Raw genomic sequence first — 21,050 nt, 5'->3', positions numbered from 1 at the left:
ACGGGCATGGGCGTCGGGCGCCATGGCAACGGCGGCCATGTCGGACGAGGGCAAAGCGGCGCCTCCATGACGCGTGAGGGCGAAATGGCGGCCGGAAGGGGCGGTCGGCGGCGGCCATTGCCGGCGGGATGGCTTGAGGAGGTGGTGGCGGCGGTGCTGCGGCGGGTCTGTAGGGCGGGCCGGGATCCGAGCCGGGGTCCGAGGAGAGCCGGGAGGTGGCAGTGCGGGGGAAAGGGGCAGTGGCTCGGTGGTGGAGACGCCATGCGCCCATGGAGGGAGGGACGGGACTGGGGGGTGTGCGTCTGACGGGCTGGGAGGCTCCCGGGGGCAGCGGCAGGACCGCGGGGGTCCCCACGGACTGGAGGAGGGCGGCGGGGGTGTAGGAGCGGCTAGGGCATGTGGGAACTCGAATAATGGAATTTTTAGGGTTGGAAGGGACCTCTGGAGATCACCCCTGCCAAGGCAAGATCACCTGGAGCAGGTGACACAGGAACACGTCCAGGTGGGTTTGGGATATCTCCAGAGAGGGAGAGTCCATGCCCTCCCAGGGCAGCCCATTCTATGCTCTGCTACCGTCAATGGAAGGAAGTTCTTTCTCATGTTGAGTGGAAATTCCTGTGTTTTAGTTTATGACCATTGCTCCTCATCCTGTCGCTAGGCATCATCGAAAAGAGTCTGGCACCATCCTCTTGGCACTAGAGAGATCCCCTCTCAGTCTTCCCCTCTCTAGACTAAACAGCCCCAGCTCTCGCATCTCTCTTCCACAACAGGCCGGTGGTAGGGGAGGGGAATGCCAGGAGGACAGTCCCTCTGTAATAAATCAGTGTGGTCCGTCTGGGGAGGGAATAATGTGGATAGCCTGTGACTGAGAGAAAAGGTTGAGTTCCCAAAGAACGGAAATTTAAAATAGGTGTTATTTTAAGGAGCTCTACATTTGATCTTGCAATGGAGTTGGCTGTTTTTCCCCTTTCTCCTTCCATCCTTAAGATATTCCTACTGAGCCGGACCTGGAGGCTACGGACAAGTCCCCTTTAGGCTTGTGGACAGAACATTGCTTGACTGGAGTTCCTGCTGGGGAGTATAAACTCAAATGGCAGCTTTTACATGTGCCCAGTGCTTTTAGTTCTGTGATTCTGTGTCTGTACATCAGGTTTTATATGTATGTGATAGAGTTTCTGTACTATAGCAGCAAGAGCTGGTGGTAGCAGAAGTAATAAAACCTTGAGGTTTTCAGATTTAGTGTAAAATGGTAGTATGTGAGAAGAGAAAATCTAATTTGAGTTTCAATTTGTAGGGCTTGTCATCAGAAATCCTTTTTTTTTTAAGTACAATGTAAGAATCAAAATAAAGCTTATTTTGTCAGTTAGTTTGCAGAGCAGAACAGCTCTTCTGTATCAAAAAGGAAATAAATGTGACATTTAAAAAAGGGTACATCCCTCCTTAGAGTTCTTTACCTCTTCTGTGTGTGTGAGCAGCAGAAGGGCTTGTTAAGCATTGGAATGGGCTGCTCAGGGTGGTGGTGAAGTCACCATCCCTGGAGGTATTCAGGGAAAGACTGGATGTGGCACTTAGTGCCATAGTGTAGCTGAAAAAGTGATGATCAGTCAAGGTTGGACTTGTTGATCTCAGAGATCTTTTCCAATCTAAAGGATTCTGTGAGAGAGAGGGTCTGTGGCAATAAAAAGTCAGTGGGTTGGATTGTGCTGTACAGTGTGTGAGGAAGTGGGGAGAGGGGGAACTGGAGCTTTGAGGGTTGGTGTCAGGAGGCAATGGAAGGGATACTTTGTCTGTGGACAAAAAATAGGAAAAGCACTGGTCACTAGTGGCTTGCTGGACTGACTGGTAGTAGATGAGATGTTTTTAGTGACTGCTGTTACCCCACCCTCTCCAGTGCCCTTGTAATTCAGCTAGGATAGGCTGCCCAGAGACATTGCTGAGTTTCTGTGCCTGGAGATACTCAGGCCGCCTGGACAAGGCCCTTGGCAACCTGCTTTGACTGACCTTACTTCCTTCAGGAGCACTGGGCAGGTGACCTCCAGACATTCCTCCCAGCCTGAGCTGTTCTGGGATTCTCTAACTAGTCCAGAGCTTTTCAGAGTGTGTTAATTTAGGGATAGATTCTCTTCAAATGTGTCTGCATCTCCCGATAGACAGGAAAGCTCTTGAAATGGGTCTTTACAAGCCTTGACTGGGAGTTGTTTTTCAGTTCCGTAGGATTTATAAGATTTGTAAGTACAGGGCTTATCTCCAAGGTGAGAACTTGGTGAACTTGGTGCCACATATACAGAGTCTCAGCAGTTTGTTAAAATCTAACCTTGATACTTTTTGTTAATACAGAAAAGCAGCAACTGAACCTACATGAAGATTTTTTTCCAAAGACAGTGATAAAGGTACAGTGCTTCCATTTAACATTACAGAACAGTGGATTTTTTTCCCCTTGAACTTGCTGTTTGTAGTGCTGATCCTAGTGGTGTCTTTCACCATTTAATGTTTGGTCAGAATGTGCAAGTCAACACAGGCAGGCAAAAACTCACAGCAAGAACACAAAGAGTAAATTTATTTCCTTTACCTTGATAACCTTGGGATCTGCAAAGCAACACCTGGACACAAGATACCCTCACCTGGACGTGGCACTGTTAAACTCGGTCCATGCCAGAGGATCACCACCCTGTCAAGGCTTATTCCCAGCTACAGGGTCTCTCGAGTGATCTACAGTCCTCCTCACCTGTCTTCCACTTTTAACCCATTCCTTTCCTAAAGTATTTTCCAAAATCATTAGAGTTACGTGATCTGTTCTGTGTTGCGCATCTTGTTACCGTAATGGATTGGTCTGTTAAAAATCCCAAATCGAGTTGATTGGATGTGTGTGTGTTTGGGATTTTTTCAATAGTGTTCTTTCATATTCAGGAAGAATTTGGAGAAGGTGGGAACCTGTTTGCTTCAGCTACCATGTCTGGAATTGGCAATAAACGGGCAACTGCAGAGCCTGGCCCTTCTGTCCCTCCGGAGAAGAAGGCGAGGGTTGAAGATTCAGGGACCACGGTGGAGACCATCAAGCTTGGTGGTGTTTCCTCAACAGTACGTCCTTCTTGCACACCCCCACTCAATCTCTTGCTCTTTTTCATCTGGAAACAAAAATGTGTCTGTGATGTGTCTTGTGCGCCACGTTTCCCTGCACAGGAGGACCTGGACATCCGGACTCTGCAAACCAAGAACCGGAAACTCGCAGAGATGCTGGACCAGCGTCAGGCCATCGAGGATGAGCTGCGGGAGCACATAGAGAAGCTGGAGCGCCGGCAGGCCACTGATGATGCATCTCTGCTGATCATCAACCGATACTGGAATCAGGTTGGTTTGCTGCTTTTTTATACACTGTTCTTTTCTGTACCATTGCACTGCTTTTATTCACATCCATTCTCTGTCTTACCTTGCCTGTCCCATCGTTCAGTTTGATGAAAATATCCGCATCATCCTTAAACGCTTCGATCTGGACCAAGGTCTTGGAGACCTTTTGTCTGAAAGAAAAGCGCTGGTGGTACCAGAACCTGAACCAGACTCTGACAGTAACCAGGAGCGCAAAGATGAGAGGGAGCGAGGTGAGACACCTGTCTGGAGACAGTGGGACAATGCTGATGTCCCTTTCTAAAGGGTGACAGAGGCTCTCTTTTGTGATTGTGGAGATTATGTGTTATATGTTATTTGCTAGATAACATTTACCTTCTAGTGCCTCCTTCTGTTCCCAGGGGAAGGACTGGAGCCGGCATTCTCCTTCCTGGCCACTCTGGCCAGCAGCACCAGTGAGGAGATAGAATCCCAGCTGCAGGAGCGTGTAGAGTCTTCTCGTCGTGCTGTTGCCCAGATTGTGACAATGTACGACAAGCTGCAGGAGAAAGTAGATGTTCTGTCTCACAAGCTGAACAGTGGAGGTATGACCAAGATTACAGGTTTTCAAGAACACTCATCTAACCCCCACCTTAGAGCTGATACTACATTGTGCACATTAAGGCCTAGTCTGTTTCATGCTTGTTTATTTTCCAAAATAAATTGGCCTGGCATTCTGAACTCATTATAAAAAGCTCTAATAAAGGACTATATGCTAGAAGTGTATTGTAACTACCTGTGAATTTGAATGCTGAGAGCTCTGCCTATTGGGTTGGGCTAAGAAAAAGCTTGTTTCTACCCGTATAGTGTTAGTTCTGCCAGGTGTTCATGCACCTGGGAAGTTACAGATTGCAGTTGAACCTTATCACCCTGCTGTCCTCAGCCATCATGTAACAGGCTTCATGCTTACAAGTGAAGAAGTGAAATCATCATTGCAGACTGCTGTTGGGCTCCTTCTCACTGGCAGTTTAGTAAAAGGTATAGTTTTATATATATATTTTATATATATATATATAAAAACTCAGTTTCCACTGAGTTTTGAGCAAAATGGTGCCCATCTAATATCTTGGTGTAGCTGTCAGTTTTAAACACAAAGTAGAGTTCTGCAGAAAAAAGCCAAATGACTAGACTCTAAAAATCAATGTAGCAGATTCACTTTACACTCAGATGGCTGTCTAAAAAGCATTAGCTTAAGGGTAAAATTTTAAGCTTTTGAGTGAAAACTTGGGTGGAATATCAGCTCATCCATGGTTTGCCTTCTGTCCAGAGTATTCTTTGTGCTCTGATAAAGGAGTTCTGACAAGTCTGGCGTTGTTGCAGGGGAGTGCTACTGTCCTTAGCTGTAAACTGTCAAAGCTCTCTGATGGAGATCAGGCCCTTGGGAACCCCCTGTGGGAGAGATAAAAACAAAAGAGTAAACACAAAACCAGAAATTTCCTTTTCTGTTTTCTTCTTTCTCTCTTTGCTCTTTAAGAATTAAAACCAATCTTCCTTGATTTCCGTTAATTTACTTTTTGTTGCCTATCTTTCAGATGTTTCATTGATGGAAGAAGCAGTACTGGAGCTTAACACCTACCTGTCACATGAAAATGGACGGCTGCAGGAACTGGCTGATGTTCTTCAGGAGAAGCACCGGATCATGTCTCAGGAGGTATAAAGAAGACAAATCTGCTTTGGGGTCCTGCTTATCATAATTTGTGGTCACCATAGTCTGGAAAGCAGGTTACTTCCTTGGAGAGGGACAGGAGCAGCGCAGTTGGAAAGTTGCGAGAAGGGTTATTGTAGTGGAGAACTGTACATAGATTTTCTGTATCATTCAGATCGATTTGCTTGTTACATGACCATAGGGAAGAGTATAACCAAATCAATGAGTTGAATGGATTCAATATTAGAAGAGAGCAGAGCAGAGCAAATGGAAAGGTGATGCAAAGGGCTTGTGTAAACACCTAAGACACTTGACGTGACATCTCCGTAATTCTAAATTCCTTAGTTCCTCCGCATTGTGTATGAAAGTGTAATGAAATCAATGACAAGATGATCCCAGTCACTAACGGATTCAAATTATTGGCACTATTTGTTTTGGAGGCTTCAGTTCCTTTAAAAATTGTGTTACCACTGATCTTGGTCAGTGTTAGACCACTGAGCATTTATATGGTCTGTAGGGTAAATGAACATATGGATTGAAAAGATTGAAAACAAAGCCTTTGATTAAGCTGAGATGGCTGCCTCTGTGTTTTGCCAGATATTACCAGTTTCTTGCTCTTTCTTCATTTTCAGTTTTGTCTTATTTTTGTTACTGTCTTGGGATTCAGGCAGAGTAAAATTCAGGAGCGTTCATGGAGTCTGTCACCACAGCATAAAATGGAAAGGACATGATGAACTAAGAGAAAAACTATTAGTGAGCAGCCTCAGGAAAAGTTGATTTTATTCAGTCTGCTGGCTGAAACACACTTCTGATTACAGTTCTCCAAGCTGCAAGAGAGAGTGGAGACAGCAGAATCCCGGGTGTCTGTTCTGGAGACGATGATTGATGACCTTCAGTGGGACATTGACAAGATACGCAAGAGGGAGCAGAGGCTCAACCGCCACTTAGCAGATGTTCTGGAACGAGTAAGTACTGCCCTCTTTGCCAGGAAACCGGAGAAATGGGTGCAGTTTTGGGATGTGTGACACCACCTCATGGTACTTCACTGTGAGAACTGAGAATCTGCAGTATACCATCTTTGGTCTTGGATTTGCTGTATCGGCAGTCTTGCTAATACTTAACTGGGTCTTGATGAAATCTACTGCTTTTTTTGCAGGTAAATTCCAAAGGCTACAAGGTGTATGGAGCTGGGAGCAGCCTCTATGGGGGCACAATCACCATTAATGCCCGCAAGGTAATGTCAGGGGCTTGGTTGCAGGCAAGGGGAAGAATAAAGGAGAGCTTGTGCGTGGGGTCATAGATTGGAACAGAATTTACATACTTATTTTAGATAATTTTAGATCCTTTGCCACAGATGTGGGTTACTCTGGGCAAACCATTTTGTCTGTATACAAGTTTCCTGCTTAAGAAACAGACCGGATGGAAGTAGACTTTGACTTGGTAACGTTACCTGACTGTTTAGTCTGTAATTTCTGTTACTGCATAAAGAGTTACTTCATTAGTACCTTCAGGAGAGACATTAACAGTAGGATTTACAAGCAATTTATCCCCAACAGTTTGAGGAGATGAATGCAGAGCTGGAAGAGAATAAAGAACTTGCTGGGAATCGCCTCAATGAATTGGAGGAACTACGCCAGGATCTTGAGGAAGTAACAACACAGAATGAAAAACTCCAGGTGAGATATCTGTAACTGTTTGAGGATGAAGGTGTTTTTTGTTTTGGGCTGTCCTTTGTTTTGCTGGGCTGTGTCCAGAAAACCTCGCTAGCACTATTCTGTTCTGTGCTTGCTCTATCAGTGATGTTAAACTTCATACAAGGTACAATTAGCAAGATTGGGACTTAACCCTTGCAATTCATTGTGTTAGTGACACCGTGTGGTCATTGTTGGAAATTAGAATGTTTTCCTTCCTGTGTTCCATTCTGGACATTTTAATGATGTCTAATTAGAACTGCTTTCACCTCATTACAAGTATTGACTCCTCTTCCACCTTCCCCATACCCTGTACAAGAGGAACCAGACAAATGAAAAAATCGGGGAACCTTGTGTAGGAGAAAGAGGCTCTTGAAAGAGTCGATGAATTTTTGTCTTTTGGATTGTGGGAGAATGGAAAACAGCATATGAGTTTCTGGTGTTTTAATGGTGGTAACACAAAAAGCTATGACTCTGTAGTAGATAAGTATATGATGGAGGGAATAATCCAGATGTCATCTTAGTGGTCAGTAGATCTGTTAGCCTGTTACAAAAATGTCTGACCTGATAACCTAAGTTTAAGACATCTGGTTCCAAGGACTATCTTGAGGCACCTCTAAATGCTGTTTATCCACATGAGTTTGTTTTGAGAGAACTACTCTTCAGTTTACAGCTTCTTTTTTTCTCTTCAGTAGTATTAAGGTGTGTATGCATCTATATATATGTCTGTTTCACTGCTGGCAGTCACAATCATTCACTAACTTTTTTTTGTAAGGAAAATTCAGATTCTGTACCTGCTTTTTTTCTCATTTCTCTTCCTTTCAGTCACCATGTCTTACTTGGTAACAGGCTAACATAATGCCTACTGGCACATAGGTTTTCTCTAGTCTGTCATACTTTTCTGTGTGTCCATCATTATTGATTTAGGTGATTATGGTTTACAGTAAATCACTTGAAAATGTGTATTATGTTTTCCAAGTTCATGTCTTTGAAAGAAACTATTTCAGAATCCAAGGGTGAAAAATTTTGTCATGTGACTGTGCAAGAGAAATAGCGTGATGGACACAGAGAAAGCATAGACTTTTAAAATTGATACTGAAGCATCTTACTTGCACCTACTGCACAGCAATGCTGTTGAAGTTCTACGTTAGTCTTTTCTTGTGGCAGCTTGATTCGCTGTTCTCCTATCTTGTTAAATAAAAGCCAAAGGCAAGGGGATAATTTTTGTGGCATTTTCCTGTGTCCCTGCTAGGTTGAGCTGCGACGTGCAGTAGAAGAGGCTGTGAAGGAGACCCCGGAGTACCGCTGCATGCAATCCCAGTTTTCTGTTCTGTATAACGAGAGTCTCCAGCTGAAGGCACATCTGGATGAGGCCCGCACCCTGCTCCATGGCACCCGTGCCACACACCAGCGCCAGGTGGAGCTCATTGAGGTAACATGTCTGCTTCACCAGACCAGGGAGCACTGCTGGCTCTGAGTGGCTCTGGGAAAGCTCAGGAAATTTACGTTTCCAGCAATAATTCAGTCTTTTCTGGTACTTCATGTTCAAAGCAGGTTCAAAGCATTAGTCTGTTCCCTTTTCACTCCTCAGAGGGATGAGGTCAGCCTGCACAAGAAGCTGCGCACGGAGGTGATTCAGCTGGAGGACACCTTGGCACAAGTCCGCAAAGAATACGAGATGTTGAGGATAGAATTTGAGCAGACCCTTGCTGCCAATGAGCAAGCAGGTATGGTGTTGTTCTGCTGTGCCTAAAAACAAATACCACCTGCCCCCCAATGCCCGTTAGAGGCTACACTGCAATAAAACACCTGGGTTGATTCTTTGTTATTGTCAAATACTTGTTCTGGCATGTCTCTTTATCTCTAAAAACAAAGCTCTTCCTGTGTTTTATTGGGAGGCCAGTTCCATGTTATCTGACTTCCATTTACATGCTCAATAATACATATATTTTGCTAATAACTTGGTTTATGACAGGGTATTTTGCATTATTAAAAATTACTTGGAAGGGGGAAGATTCATTTACAAGTGTGGAATGACAACCTAGATAGGAAAGCAGTAATTTTCAAATATCACCAGAGGAAATAAAGAAGTTATTTCTAAAATACCATTTAAATCATAGAGGTTTTTTGTAGCATGACGTTTCCTTAGGATCATAGGGAAAAAAGTAATGTTAATGGGAAATTAGGACTGTGCATGACTCTTTTCTGCAAATGTGTCGTGTTGCTCCGTTGTGTGGCAGAACGCTAAGTCTTATTTTGGTTCTTTGTCACTGACACTTAGCTTGTTTTCCATGTCAATGAAAGTCCTTGCAGGGGGTTGACCAAAGTGTGGTTTGTTACAGTTTTGTTTCTGTTTTTGTAGGTCCAATTAACCGAGAGATGCGTCATCTCATCAGCAGCCTCCAAAATCACAACCACCAGCTGAAGGGAGAGGTGTTGAGATACAAGCGCAAGCTGAGGGAGGCCCAGTCTGATTTGAGCAAGGTATCACAGCAGGGAATGTCAGAAAAGAGGAGGAAGTGCTTAGGAGGAGGAGGAATGCTGTCACCCTTGCCTGCAATATCAGCCTTTCTGATCAGGCGTGCAGGATGCAGTGTGATTTTCGGTGGAGCCCTACACTCTTCTGCCTCCTTTTATCAGATGAACGGTATTCCTTTGTAGCTGTGTAGTGCTCCTTGAAAAGCAATAGCAGGTACAAAGGGGGCATGGAATCATGGATCTGGGGAGACAAGGGAAAAGGTAGATTTCTGGCTAAGAACTTAATGGTTTGTGTTCTTCTGTGTCATCTTTCTTGCTGTTCCACAATAGATCCGCTCTCGCAGTGGCAGTGCTCTCTTACAGGCCCAGTCCAGCACTGAAGACACAAAGGAGGAACCTCCAGAGATTAAGCAGGAACCTGAGGATCCTTCTGTCCAAGTGTCTGTCCCCAAGGCTGCTGCTGAAGATGTAAATGAAATGAAGGCCAGGCGAGATGAAGAGGAACGGGAGCGAGAGAGACGGGAAAGGGAGAGGGAACGAGAGAAGGAAAAGGAGAAAGAGAGAGAGCGAGAAAAAGAGAAAGAAAAGGAAAAGGAACGAGAGCGGGAAAAACAGAAGCAGAAGGAATCTGAGAAGGAGAGAGAATCCAAAGAGAAGGAGAAGGGGAAGCATGAAGATGGAAGAAAGAAGGAGGCTGAAGTGATCAAGCAGCTGAAGGCTGAGCTCAAGTAAGAGTTGTTGTCCCTTCCTTTCCTGCTTGAGCAGTGCCCAAACAGGGGTGTTTGTGTGAGACACGTGGCTTGCTCTTACGAGATTAGTGTCACTGAAATGGAGGAGTTTCCTAGCACCCTCCATATCTGATTGTGATCTGGTCAATGTAGTTACATTTCTTTTACAACAGCCTACAACATGAGTTACCAAAACAGACTTCGTGATATGGATGAAATAATATTTATTTGTTGCTGTCATAACAGTTGTGTAAAACTTTACAGCAGCAGGTTATTAATAAAGAACACAGCAGCCTTCCCTCTCCTGGATCCTTACCAGAGCAGAGGTGGATAGTTTTGTAGCTCACTATTAGGGTACATATTTCCTCTCCACCCCACTTTTCTTGGCTTTTCAGCCCATGTGCCTGAACATGTTTCTTTTTGAGCCTGTACTCCTTGGCTGTTTTATGTTACTGTGATAAGATGAGCCAAGGAGGACTCCATATCCACATGGGAGATGGAGAGAATATTGCTCAGAATCTCCTGCTGGCTATGTAACAGGGTGGGGTTCCTGCCATGTTCTCACAGTCTGTCTCCCTGTCTCCAGGAAGGCCCAGGAGAGCCAGAAGGAGATGAAGCTGTTGCTCGACATGTACCGCTCTGCCCCCAAAGAGCAGAGAGACAAAGTGCAGCTGATGGCAGCTGAGAAGAAGGCAAAAGCTGAGGTAAATCTAATTTCTCTTCCCTTTTGCTCTTTAATGTGTTATTTAAAACATCTTTTCTCTGCACCAGAACTGTGTTGTTTCGCTCTTCAAAACTGATGATTATTTGTCTTCTCAGCTTTATCAATTAGAAGGGAGTTTGGAGTGGTCTGGATACGAACAGAAAGATTTTGGGACATTCTCTTCTGGGAAAGGATGATCCCTTTGCTCTGGCTGAAACAAATGGTTCCACTTTCTCAGTTGCAGATTCAGCTGTTAGTGGAGATGAGCACACATCCCAGAGATACACAACCAGTCAGACTGTCACAGACCAGATGCTTCCTTCAACAGCATGTGCATATAGGACTCATGAAACGAAAGCATAGACCAGTCCCTTCCTATTCAGCTGGTACATGCAGAATGTCACAAGTGCAGGCACATGCACACACCAGTCTCCAGGTTCACAGGCACATACAAGTACCAGCACACTCCTCTGTGTGTTTGGTACCCCTGTGGTTCCAGGCCCCTTTTACCTTCACAAACAGGTCTCACCTATAGCTAGCACTTACTCTGTGCAGCACACATGTACATGAGGTAAAGAGATAGATTACACAAAGATAGTTAAGAAAATATCTAATATAAAGATACAAGAAGATAAGACAGGACAGGCTGCAGTGGTCATGGGCAGGGCTTAGCCAGACAGGTGTGCACTGACCGCCCACATTTTACATGTGATTGGCTCCTTTTATACCCTTCTCTGTCTAACCCCACTTTGTTCATCCTTGCTCTTCCTTTCCTGGCACATCAACTTCTGGGTTTGCACAGCTCTGTCAATTCCCACAGCCCTCACAATTCAGGATCCACTCCTGTTTTATAGTTTTACCAGTTGCAAAGTCCAGGTTGATCTTCCTGGAAGTGCTGCCTGTATTTTCTTGGAAGCTTATCAAGTGTTGTGACTGGGGAAGTTTCCTTCATCTATTTGTGTCCATGTTTGTTTTTCATGTCTGTCTCTCTACAAATTTTGTTTTTAGTTTCCTCATTCTCCCACTCCCATAACTTTGTTGGAATAAACATTCTCACAGTCTCAATGCCCTCATCACTTGGTGTGACTGTCCAGGTGTGCTGGTTTAAAAGTTAACCAGCAGGGGAAATGAACTCAACTCAAAAGAGAGATTATAAGTCAGAATAACAATTTATTAAAATAGTACAATAAGTACAATTATACAGACAAACAATTGGTCTTAACCCACAAACCCAAATGTATAACCAGCACCCTGCGGCATGAACAAAGTGGTGTTCCTTGCCCCCCCCCAAGTCCAAAGTAAAGGGAGAGGGGGGGAAAAACCTGCTGGTGGGAGAGCTGTTGCAGTCTGGTCAAAAGCGGTGATTGCAGTCCAGTGGAGGGTGGTGGTCTCAGTCTGTTTGAGAGCGGTGAGCTGCAGTCTTCCTCTGGATCCCACGAGTGGTGAAAAGGTTCCGAAACTCCAGGTTTATATATTCTCCAGTTCAGGCAGGAATGGTCAGTCCTTCCCTCAGAGCGGGGAATTCCATAAAAGGAATGGTCAGTCCTTCCCTCAGAGCTGGGAATTCCATAAAAGGATGCCCAGTCCTTCCCTCAGAGCGGGGAATTCTATAAAAGGGTATGAGGATGCTCAGAGCGGGGAATTCTATAAAAGGGTATGAGGATGCTCAGAGCGGGGAATTCTATAAAAGGGTATGAGGACAGGGACATCCCCCCACCTCGCAGCCCCTCCCCGACAACAGTTTCTGGGAAATGGCATGGAGGGCCATAGAATACACGGTTTTGGGCTACACCCATCCAGTGATGAATCGGTCCCAGCTGTTCTAACTAGGACACCAGGTTATCACTGTGTTGCCTTAAAATTGGGAGCAGAAAAAAACTCACAAGTGTAGGTACGATGGAGAATAGCTCTTTAATGAAGGCCTTTTGGCGCAAGGAGTGCAAAAAGACTCGCGCCCGTGTCCAGGAGTTCCACAATTTTATAGTATTATCCATCCAATCCTGGATGGATAATATCCATCCAATCCAACCCCCTCAGATCCTCCCCAAATCTGCCCCCTGGCACGCCTCTCCGAAATTGAGTCGAGGAGTCCTAAGACCCCTTTCTTCCTAATCTTCCTCTTCTTTACAGCACGTACTGTCTTTGGAGATTCTCCAAGGTTCCGGGCTTGAAGATTGCTTTGACTGTGATGGTATCTTGTTGTTCAGGCCTGGGGTGCCAATGTTCATAAACAGAATGTGTCTACTATAGTCATGCCTTGAAAAGGAGCCTAAACAAACCTAAAGAATTTAGAAAACTCGATATGAAATAGGGGAATAGGGTTTGGTTAGTGTTAACTACTAAAGCTTGATAGACAATACAGCTACATTAAAATCTACGAAAGGCTAAAAATCCTAGGGCATCAACTGCCTCCTTTACCATTTGTCTTCCAGTTTTGTGTCTCTATGTTTTGTTTTACTTCTTTGTTATTATCTCTGTCTATATTGAAGCAGGTCCTTGACTGGATGCCCTTAAAGGAGCAAATGCTCTCTATCCATATACTCTTACATATAAAACTGCAAGAGACTGATGTTCCTACTGTGATAAAAGATTCTACGGAATTTTCAAAGGTTTTGAAATCAAGATCTTAGGCTTACAGCCTGTCTCAGTGGTTCATCTGCCAGTAACACTCTGTCCTGTCAAAATAGAATGGGCTTTCTTTTCCCATACTTTTAAGGTAGTTTCTTCAGTGTTTCAGAGAATTTGTGGGGAAAACAGGCACTTAACAATGTTCAGGCTGCATCCTCATGTCATTTGTGGTTTATCCTTGTAGCTGGAAGAACTAAGGCAGAGGGTGAAAGAATTGGAAGACAAGGAGAAAAAGGAGAGCAAAAAGATGGCTGATGAGGATGCCCTCCGCAAGATCCGAGCAGTGGAAGAACAAATTGAGTATTTACAGAAGAAACTAGCCATGGCTAAGCAGGTGAGAAGTTCCTGATGAGTTCTGTTCTGGATGGAACACCTGTGAAGGAACTGCCTTCGGGTTGCAGCCAGGAAGATTATCTGAGAGATATCTGTATGGGCCAGAGATGCGAGTCTGGTCCTTGTTTATCAAAGGGGAAAAAATGAACACGGAGAAAACCCACCAACAGCTATCAAAAACCCCACAACTGGAGAGTGTCACAAATCTCATGGCAGGTGATGGGGGGAATGTTTGGTAGCAATTAAACCTGTGGCCTTGGTGAAGACCACAGAGGAGAAATGGCTGAATCAGCCACTAGGGGAGGAGGTTTAAATTTCTTTGTGAAAGTTATTATCTGTACAAGTTCATATAGTGAGTATGTTTGCATGGTACTGGTACATACCCTCTTCTACAAAAAAGGGCTTAATCCAGTGAGAGAGCAGGACCACCTCATTAGCAGAGAGGCAAGCCAATGACTTGACATGTACTTTTTTAGAATTCAGATTCTTTTAACTATAGAACAGAACTGCTCTGCCTTGTCACTTACTCCTTTAATGTTGAAGAGGTCGAAGTGAGTCAAAGGGGCTTGGCAGTGTGTTAGCTGGATGCTGCCGAGCTGTCCACATGTAGAATCCCTGGCCTGGTGTAACTGACAGCTGTCCAGGTAGCTGCTGGAAGTTGAGAGTTGGTTTCTGCCCAGCTCTGGTAATGACTGTGCCACAGCTGATTCTGCCAGCAGACAAGCCACAGTCTCTGAATGCTTGTACAGCTGACCATCACTTTTCTACACCTTCAAAATCAGAGTATCTCCACTGTGGTGCAGATTTCTAGAGAGCACTTTCTTTTGGTTGCTGGGAAGATACTGTTCTTTGATACTGAGACATCTTCCTTCATCTGTGCTAGGTTTAGTGTCTGAGTAAAATGTTCAGGGTCACAACAGAGGGTACAGGAGACAGTATTGCCAGAGCCTGTGATTGTTTTGCAGGAGGAGGAGGCCTTGCTGTCAGAAATGGATGTCACAGGCCAAGCCTTTGAAGACATGCAAGAGCAGAACATCCGCCTGATGCAACAGCTGCGGGAGAAGGATGATGCCAACTTCAAGCTGATGTCAGAACGCATCAAGTCCAACCAGATCCACAAGCTCCTGAAAGAGGAGAAGGAGGAGCTGGCAGACCAAGTTTTGACACTGAAGACACAGGTAACCTTGGAAAAGAGAGAGGACAACAGGACTGGTGGGGAAAGGTGGAGGTGGTGTTGGTTATCTCTGGTAGCCAGCTCCAGACTGGGTCAGGGGAGAGAATCAGAAAGGCAAAAGTGAGAAAATGAGTGAGCTGAGATAAACGCAGTTCAGCAATTACAGGAAATGTGCACACAAGCAAAGCACAAGTGAATTAATTCAGCACTTCCCATGGCAGGCAGGAGTTTAGCCATCTCCAGGAGAGCAAGGATCCATCATACATAATTGTTACTTAATAAATGCTGCAACTCTGAACACCCTCCTGCTTCTTCCTTTCCACCAGCTTTTATTGCTGAGCACAGCATCATGTGGTATGGAATACCCCTTGGGTCAGGTGGATCAGCTGACCTGGCTATGTGGTATCCCAGCTGCTTGTGCACCCTCAGCCTACTTGCTCGTGGGTGGCATGAGACATACAAGGTCTTGATGTTGTGTAAGTACTGCCCAGCAAGAGCTAAAAGAGTAGTTATTGACACTGTTTTTCTCCCAAATGCAAAATACAGCAGCATGTGAGCTGCTGTTAAGAGAATTAACTGTATCCTCACCAAAATCAGTACAGGAGGGAATGCTCCCCTAATCAACTTAGGAATGGTGTGTCAGACGTCAGAGAGACCCGTCTCAGTAAGAAACTGAGACTGCTGTATGGAGCATGAAATGTCCTAGAGGTTCATTGCTATGGAGAACAGATGGGAGAAGGAAAGTGGGAAGTCATTTTCATGTTGTAATGATACTTCTGCCTGTATCTTCTACATATACCCGTATATATTGGTAACAAGCAGGAGAAGCTGGAAACTGTAGTTCAATGAGAACTATCTCAGACATGAGTACAAGTACAGGCTGGGAAAGAAGTCATTGAGAGCAGCCCTTCGGAGAAGGACTTGGAGGTTCTGGTGGATGAAAAGCTGGACATGGGCTGGCAGTGTGTGCTGGCAGCCCAGAAAGCCAAACGTGTCCTGGGCTGCATCAAAAGCAGCGTGGGCAACAGATCAAGGGAGGGGATTCTGTCCCTCTGCTCTGCCCTCGTGAGACCCCACCGGCAGTGCTGCTTCCAGCTCCGGTGTCCTCAGTACAGGAAGGACATGGACCTGTTGGAACAAGTCCAGAGGAGGCCACAAATATGATCAGAGGGAATGAGCACCTCTGCTACGAGGACAGGCTTGGAGAGGGTCTGAGGAGACCTCATTGTGGCCTTCCAGTACTTGAAGGTGGCTTAGAAAAAGAGGGAAAGCAACTTTTTTTATGAGCAGATGGTGACAGGACAAGGGACAATGGTTTTAAACTGAAAGCAGGTTTAGATTAGATATTAGGAAGAAATTCTTTGCACAAAGGGTGGTGAGGCCCTGGTACAGGTTTCCCAGAAAGGTTGTAGGTGCTCCATCCCTGGAAGTGCTCAAGGCCAGGTTGGATGAGGCTTTGAGCAACCTGGTCTAGTGGAAGGTGTCCCTGCCCGTGGCAGGGGGGTTGGAACTGGATGAAGGTTCCTTCCGATCCAAGTCATTCTATGATTCTATATTCTGCCATCCTTGGAACCAAAGTGGAGCTATGCACTGCCTTGCAGCAATTCTTTAAGCCACTGTTCGAAAATTAAAACATCTTCATTGCAAATATTTGACTGCTAAGTTTTAAAGTGCTCACCAGAGAGATCTGGATACAGCTCTTAGACTACTGGGTTGCTGTTCAGTGAGAAAAAGGCAAGCTGATGCTCCTTTGTGCTGGGGAGGCAGGGATAGTTTTAACATGCAGCTTTAATGGCAGCTCTGAAGACCCACAGAGTGTGCCTTTCATTCCTTCTGCACCTTCTCTCCCGCTTTCCAAGGTGGATGCCCAGCTGCAGGTTGTACGTAAGCTGGAGGAAAAGGAACACTTACTGCAGAGCAGTATTGGCACAGGAGAGAAGGAGCTGGGTCTGCGAACGCAAGCCTTGGAAATGAACAAACGCAAGGTGAGTGAGTGATTCCATCTTGGATTGTAAGATGGAGCTGTTGCCTTGCAGGAGGCATAGCAGCAGGCTCTCAGCTCTCACTGTTGTTACAGAACCTGATATTCCCTGGTTTTGGACAGAAGGCTTAGGAGTCTTGAAGAGAACACTGGTTAAAGTACTGTAGACTGATGTTTCCTTTGATAAAGAGGAGCAGGTCATGTATGTTTCTGTGAAAGGCTGATCAGGGTGCTGAAGTAAGATGCCTTTATAGGAAACCTATCATGAAAGAAGAGGCAGCAGCCAGATAAAGTTAACTGGGGTCAAAGCTTTTATGAAAAAGATGGGATAAATAAAGGGGGAATATGACTGGGGAATGCTAAGACTTTAAACAAATGCCTAAGATCAATAAAGTAGATCTGTTACCAGTAAAATAAGACAAAGTCTCATGGTTGATGCTGCCTTTGCTTTTATAGTTTTAGTAGAAATGCAGGAATGACATTAAAACAGGCAGAAAGGAAAGCAGAAATATCACTATGAAGAGGAGCTGGGGGAAATTCAGCACAGTCACTTGTGCTTAACATGACAATCTGTGGTATTAAGGGAACTTGGTTAGAAGATTATAGGAGAACTGGTGAAGAGAAAATGCTTCAAAACACTTATCTTGCTTGAATTTCTATCTACTTCACCTATACAACTGCCTCTAAACAATAGAGAAAATGTGGAGGCTGGAAGGCTAAAAATACATGAAGAAGAGAATTGTGTGGTCATTAGTGTTTTTCTAAGAGACATGCTTTGCATTGTGATAGGGTTTGGCTCTGCTGAAGAGGGATCTTGAAGCTAAATGATTTGAACTTGTTAATAATAAGGTATTTTGCCACTGAAGTGATGCTTAGGGAATAATTCCAGTTATTTCACTTTGAAGTACTAGAAAGAGATTGCAAAACCAGATCTCCATCAGCATGAGTAGTATTCTGTGAGCAGTCTTGAATTGCCAGGCAGAGGGACTAGAAATCACTAGAGCTATTTTTCCATGTTTCCATGTACTTCTGTACGGGTTTTCTTTTTCAGGCCATGGATGCAGCCCAGCTTGCAGATGATCTGAAAGCCCAGTTAGAGCTGGCTCAGAAGAAGTTACATGACTTCCAGGAGGAGATTGTGGAAAACAGAGTAACTAGAGAGAAAGAGATGTTTAACTTCAAAAGGGCTGAGGTATATACCCTGTGCACAATCCTTTAGTATCTGTCTGCTTTAGTGTCCATCTTCTTGGACATCAAGCTTGGAGTGGGTTTCAACTACACTATTTTTGTGTCCAGTTTCACTTTGACTTCAGCTTCATCAGGTCTTGGCTCTTTCAGGTTTTTCCACTGATAACTGACAATACCTGTGGCATCAGATAATGTTGGATTATGGGGGATGAAAGTATGGGTGGCACAACTTAGCCAGGTGCACTGTTGGCATGTTCTCTTTTGTCTCTGAAGAAGCTGTGACAGAGAATATGCTGCTCACTCACTTAGTCTCTTGTTTTTATGCAGGAGGACATTTCTAGGTTGCGCAGGAAGCTGGAGACCACAAAGAAGCCTGACATGGTTCCCAACTGTGATGAGATACTAATGGAAGAAATCAAGGATTACAAAGTGAGTAGTTGTGTCTATTAATTTCCCTCTTTACTTCAGTCAAAAAGCTCTGTAGATATGCTTTGAATATTTCGCATCTCTTGTCCGTTATCTGGGGTTGAAGAAACCATATTCTTCTTCTGAGGAATGGAGGGACCTTCATCTCCAGACATCTTTTAACACCTCTGATTGACCACAGTGGGCCCTCACAGTAACATTTATGTGTTGCAGGCCCGTCTGACCTGCCCGTGCTGCAACATGCGCAAGAAGGACGCTGTGCTCACCAAGTGCTTCCACGTCTTCTGCTTTGAGTGTGTGAAGACACGCTACGACACCCGGCAGCGCAAATGCCCCAAGTGCAACGCGGCCTTTGGGGCCAACGACTTCCACAGGATCTACATTGGCTGATCCTAGGAAGCTGCTGCTCACGCTGACCACCCAGTCTCCCCTCACCTTCTGTGGCCACCACCCACAGGGCAGTCATGGCTTCTGTCAGCTGATCTGCAGTGTCTTCTGGGAAGTGTGTTTAGGGTATGGAAAGAAACAGATTCCAGTTCTTGGTTCCTTTCTTGCCCCCTTTCCTTTTGTTCTTGCTCTTGGTTTTTTGGATATTTTGTGCCTGAGAGGAAATTTTCCATCCGTCACTATCACACTGCTAAGCTGGGAACCTCTGACTGAAGTCCTGCCTTGATGCGATGAAAGCTGTCTGTGGTGCAGCAGAGATTAGTGAGACCTATATTATTACAAGGAGTTTGCTTTGGATGTTATTAAATCCCATCAAGGTATGGTAGTGCTTCTGAGAGTGAATAGTTTCCCAATTAACAGACCAGATAACTGAATCTTTAGACTTCAGTGGAGTCACTCCTTAGGCATGTATCTTCCTGAGTCAGGGCAAGAACCTCTTAGGGATGGTGCATTAGTAAAGATCCTCCCTAGCTCCAAAAGCACACACACATCTTAGTATCCAGAGGAGGAGAAAGGTAAGACATCAGAGAATCTTAGAAAATAGCATTCCACTGATGAACCCTGGTTGATACAGGCACCTTCCCCTAGGCTGAGGCATCACTGTCATTGTCCTTATAAAATAAGGATTTTTAGGGGTTCCTTTGTTTCAGCTTTGCCACAAAGATGAATCTGTTTATGCACAAAATCTAATTAAAGCTTTTGTTGTTGTTTGGTTTTTTTTTTCTGGTTTTCTTGCCTCTGGTAGTATCTGCCTGGTCTCCTGTTCTTTGTTCAGTTATTGGAAACATTTTTCACAAGTTTTAAGCTTCTCAAGTAGAGAGATTAACTTCTTCTTCCTCCGCCTTCAGATTATGCATGACTAAAACAAGTTTTGTCCTTTTGGATGTAACTCCAGTATCTTACTTCTGACACAAGAGAAGGGCCAAGATGCTGGACTGTTTCTGCAGCCATTTTGACATGGCTGCTGGGAATTTTGAGAAAGGATGTGGCATGAGTTATAGTCTCTATGCTCCCTCTAGTTGGAGCTGTATTTTAAGTCTGCTCCTAAAAGCAAAATGTAAAGTAATTTATTTACAACATTCCTTCACAGGGTGTAGTGTTTCTCCTGTAAACTTAATTTTCTTGGAAGGTGCACCTCTCAAGAAGTTTGTTTCGTGTGTGTCTCTTCCCTGAACCATGAAAACTGTGCTACCTTCCTGTGTTCACTATAGGAAATAAGAGAAACAGTAGTAATAAAAATAGTAGTAATAGAAACAGTAGTAAAATTAATTAATGACAGAGTGTCTTACAGTATGCATTATTATCTTTTTGAAAACATTCAGAATATGTGAATAAAACCTTGTAAATTATTATGAACCCTGAAAAGAGTGAAGGAACACGTGGCCCTACCTTTCCAAGGGGAAGCTGAGATGCTGAGAACTTCTGGTGTGGTGTAAGTGCTGTTAGAAGAAAAGACAGTAGAACCCTCTCCTCTTTCACTGGAAGTTGCTCCCTAGATTACAGTTTGTGGCATCAAGTTGGAGAAAGAGCCATGTGTTAATGCTTGTTGTAGATTGTGAGGTGCAAATGTTTGTTCATCAAAATCAGGACCTGGTTCAACAACAAACTGAATCTTCAAACAGCTTTGCTACAACAGCAGACTTCCTTTTACAGCTGTGAACAACCATCTGAACTAAACAGCCCCTGAACAAAGCCCGTCGCTCCTCTCCCAGTCACAAAGTTGCATCACCTTTCCACTGAAATAAAGCTCGAAACTTTTGTGTGTATGCTGGCCATGTTGGGATCACTGGTCATGGTAGGAAACAGATACTTGAAACAATCTGGATTAATTTCACAGAGGAGATTTGGAAACTTCTGTTTTCTCTTGCCTTACCAAGAAAAATGTTAGTGGTTTGGTTTGTAATAAAATAATAGTTTAATTTAAGATCATTTTGGAAGTCACTGAATTTCTCTCTCTGCTGGTAATTTAAACTTTGAGAAACTGAAAATTTTAGATGATCTGTTTGCCAGAATGAGTGGAAATAATTAAAATAATTAAAAGCTTACCAGAACTAGAAGTGTGAGGGTTGAAGAAGTAAAGGGGTGACAAGTATTATCAAAAGTCCTTCTAAATTCAGTGTCTCAGGTGACAAAGAAAACGCCTCATCTCCAGTCTCCAGTGCACCCTCTGTCACAGCAAATCCTCCCCTGTGACATGTTACTGACATCCATGGAAAGTTACAGCAATCTTTTCTGTCTTCTAGGGAA

At 44.4% G+C, this 21,050-nt stretch overlaps 1 protein-coding gene across 4 annotated transcripts; it reads left to right on the top strand.

The window, feature by feature from the left end:
• The first annotated feature begins 60 nt into the window (after positions 1-60).
• Positions 61-20,732, top strand: RNF20 (ring finger protein 20). 4 transcript variants are annotated; one of them, XM_064640848.1, is made up of 21 exons: positions 61-165; positions 2,338-2,388; positions 2,907-3,078; positions 3,181-3,348; positions 3,449-3,596; positions 3,744-3,926; positions 4,914-5,032; positions 5,845-5,991; positions 6,183-6,260; positions 6,583-6,702; positions 7,970-8,149; positions 8,309-8,444; positions 9,080-9,201; positions 9,526-9,923; positions 10,510-10,627; positions 13,439-13,588; positions 14,553-14,765; positions 16,621-16,746; positions 17,794-17,934; positions 18,258-18,359; positions 18,570-20,732. In XM_064640848.1, exons 3-21 carry the CDS (start codon positions 2,950-2,952, stop codon positions 18,744-18,746), a joined length of 2,955 nt encoding a protein of 984 aa, XP_064496918.1. In that variant the 5' UTR covers positions 61-165; positions 2,338-2,388; positions 2,907-2,949; the 3' UTR covers positions 18,747-20,732. The 4 variants fall into 4 exon arrangements, with proteins under 4 accessions (XP_064496918.1, XP_064496916.1, XP_064496915.1 ...); XM_064640846.1 differs by having other exon boundaries at positions 72-141; positions 2,338-2,390; positions 2,908-3,078; XM_064640845.1 differs by having other exon boundaries at positions 103-215; positions 2,338-2,390; positions 2,908-3,078.
• The last annotated feature ends 318 nt before the right edge of the window (positions 20,733-21,050 follow it).

Source organism: Pseudopipra pipra, chromosome Z (assembly GCF_036250125.1).
Source record: "Pseudopipra pipra isolate bDixPip1 chromosome Z, bDixPip1.hap1, whole genome shotgun sequence".
In the NCBI taxonomy this organism is placed as follows: Eukaryota; Metazoa; Chordata; class Aves; order Passeriformes; family Pipridae; genus Pseudopipra; species Pseudopipra pipra.
The sequence above is the reverse complement of the archived record's forward strand: the minus strand, read 5'-3'. Positions and strand labels throughout refer to the sequence as shown.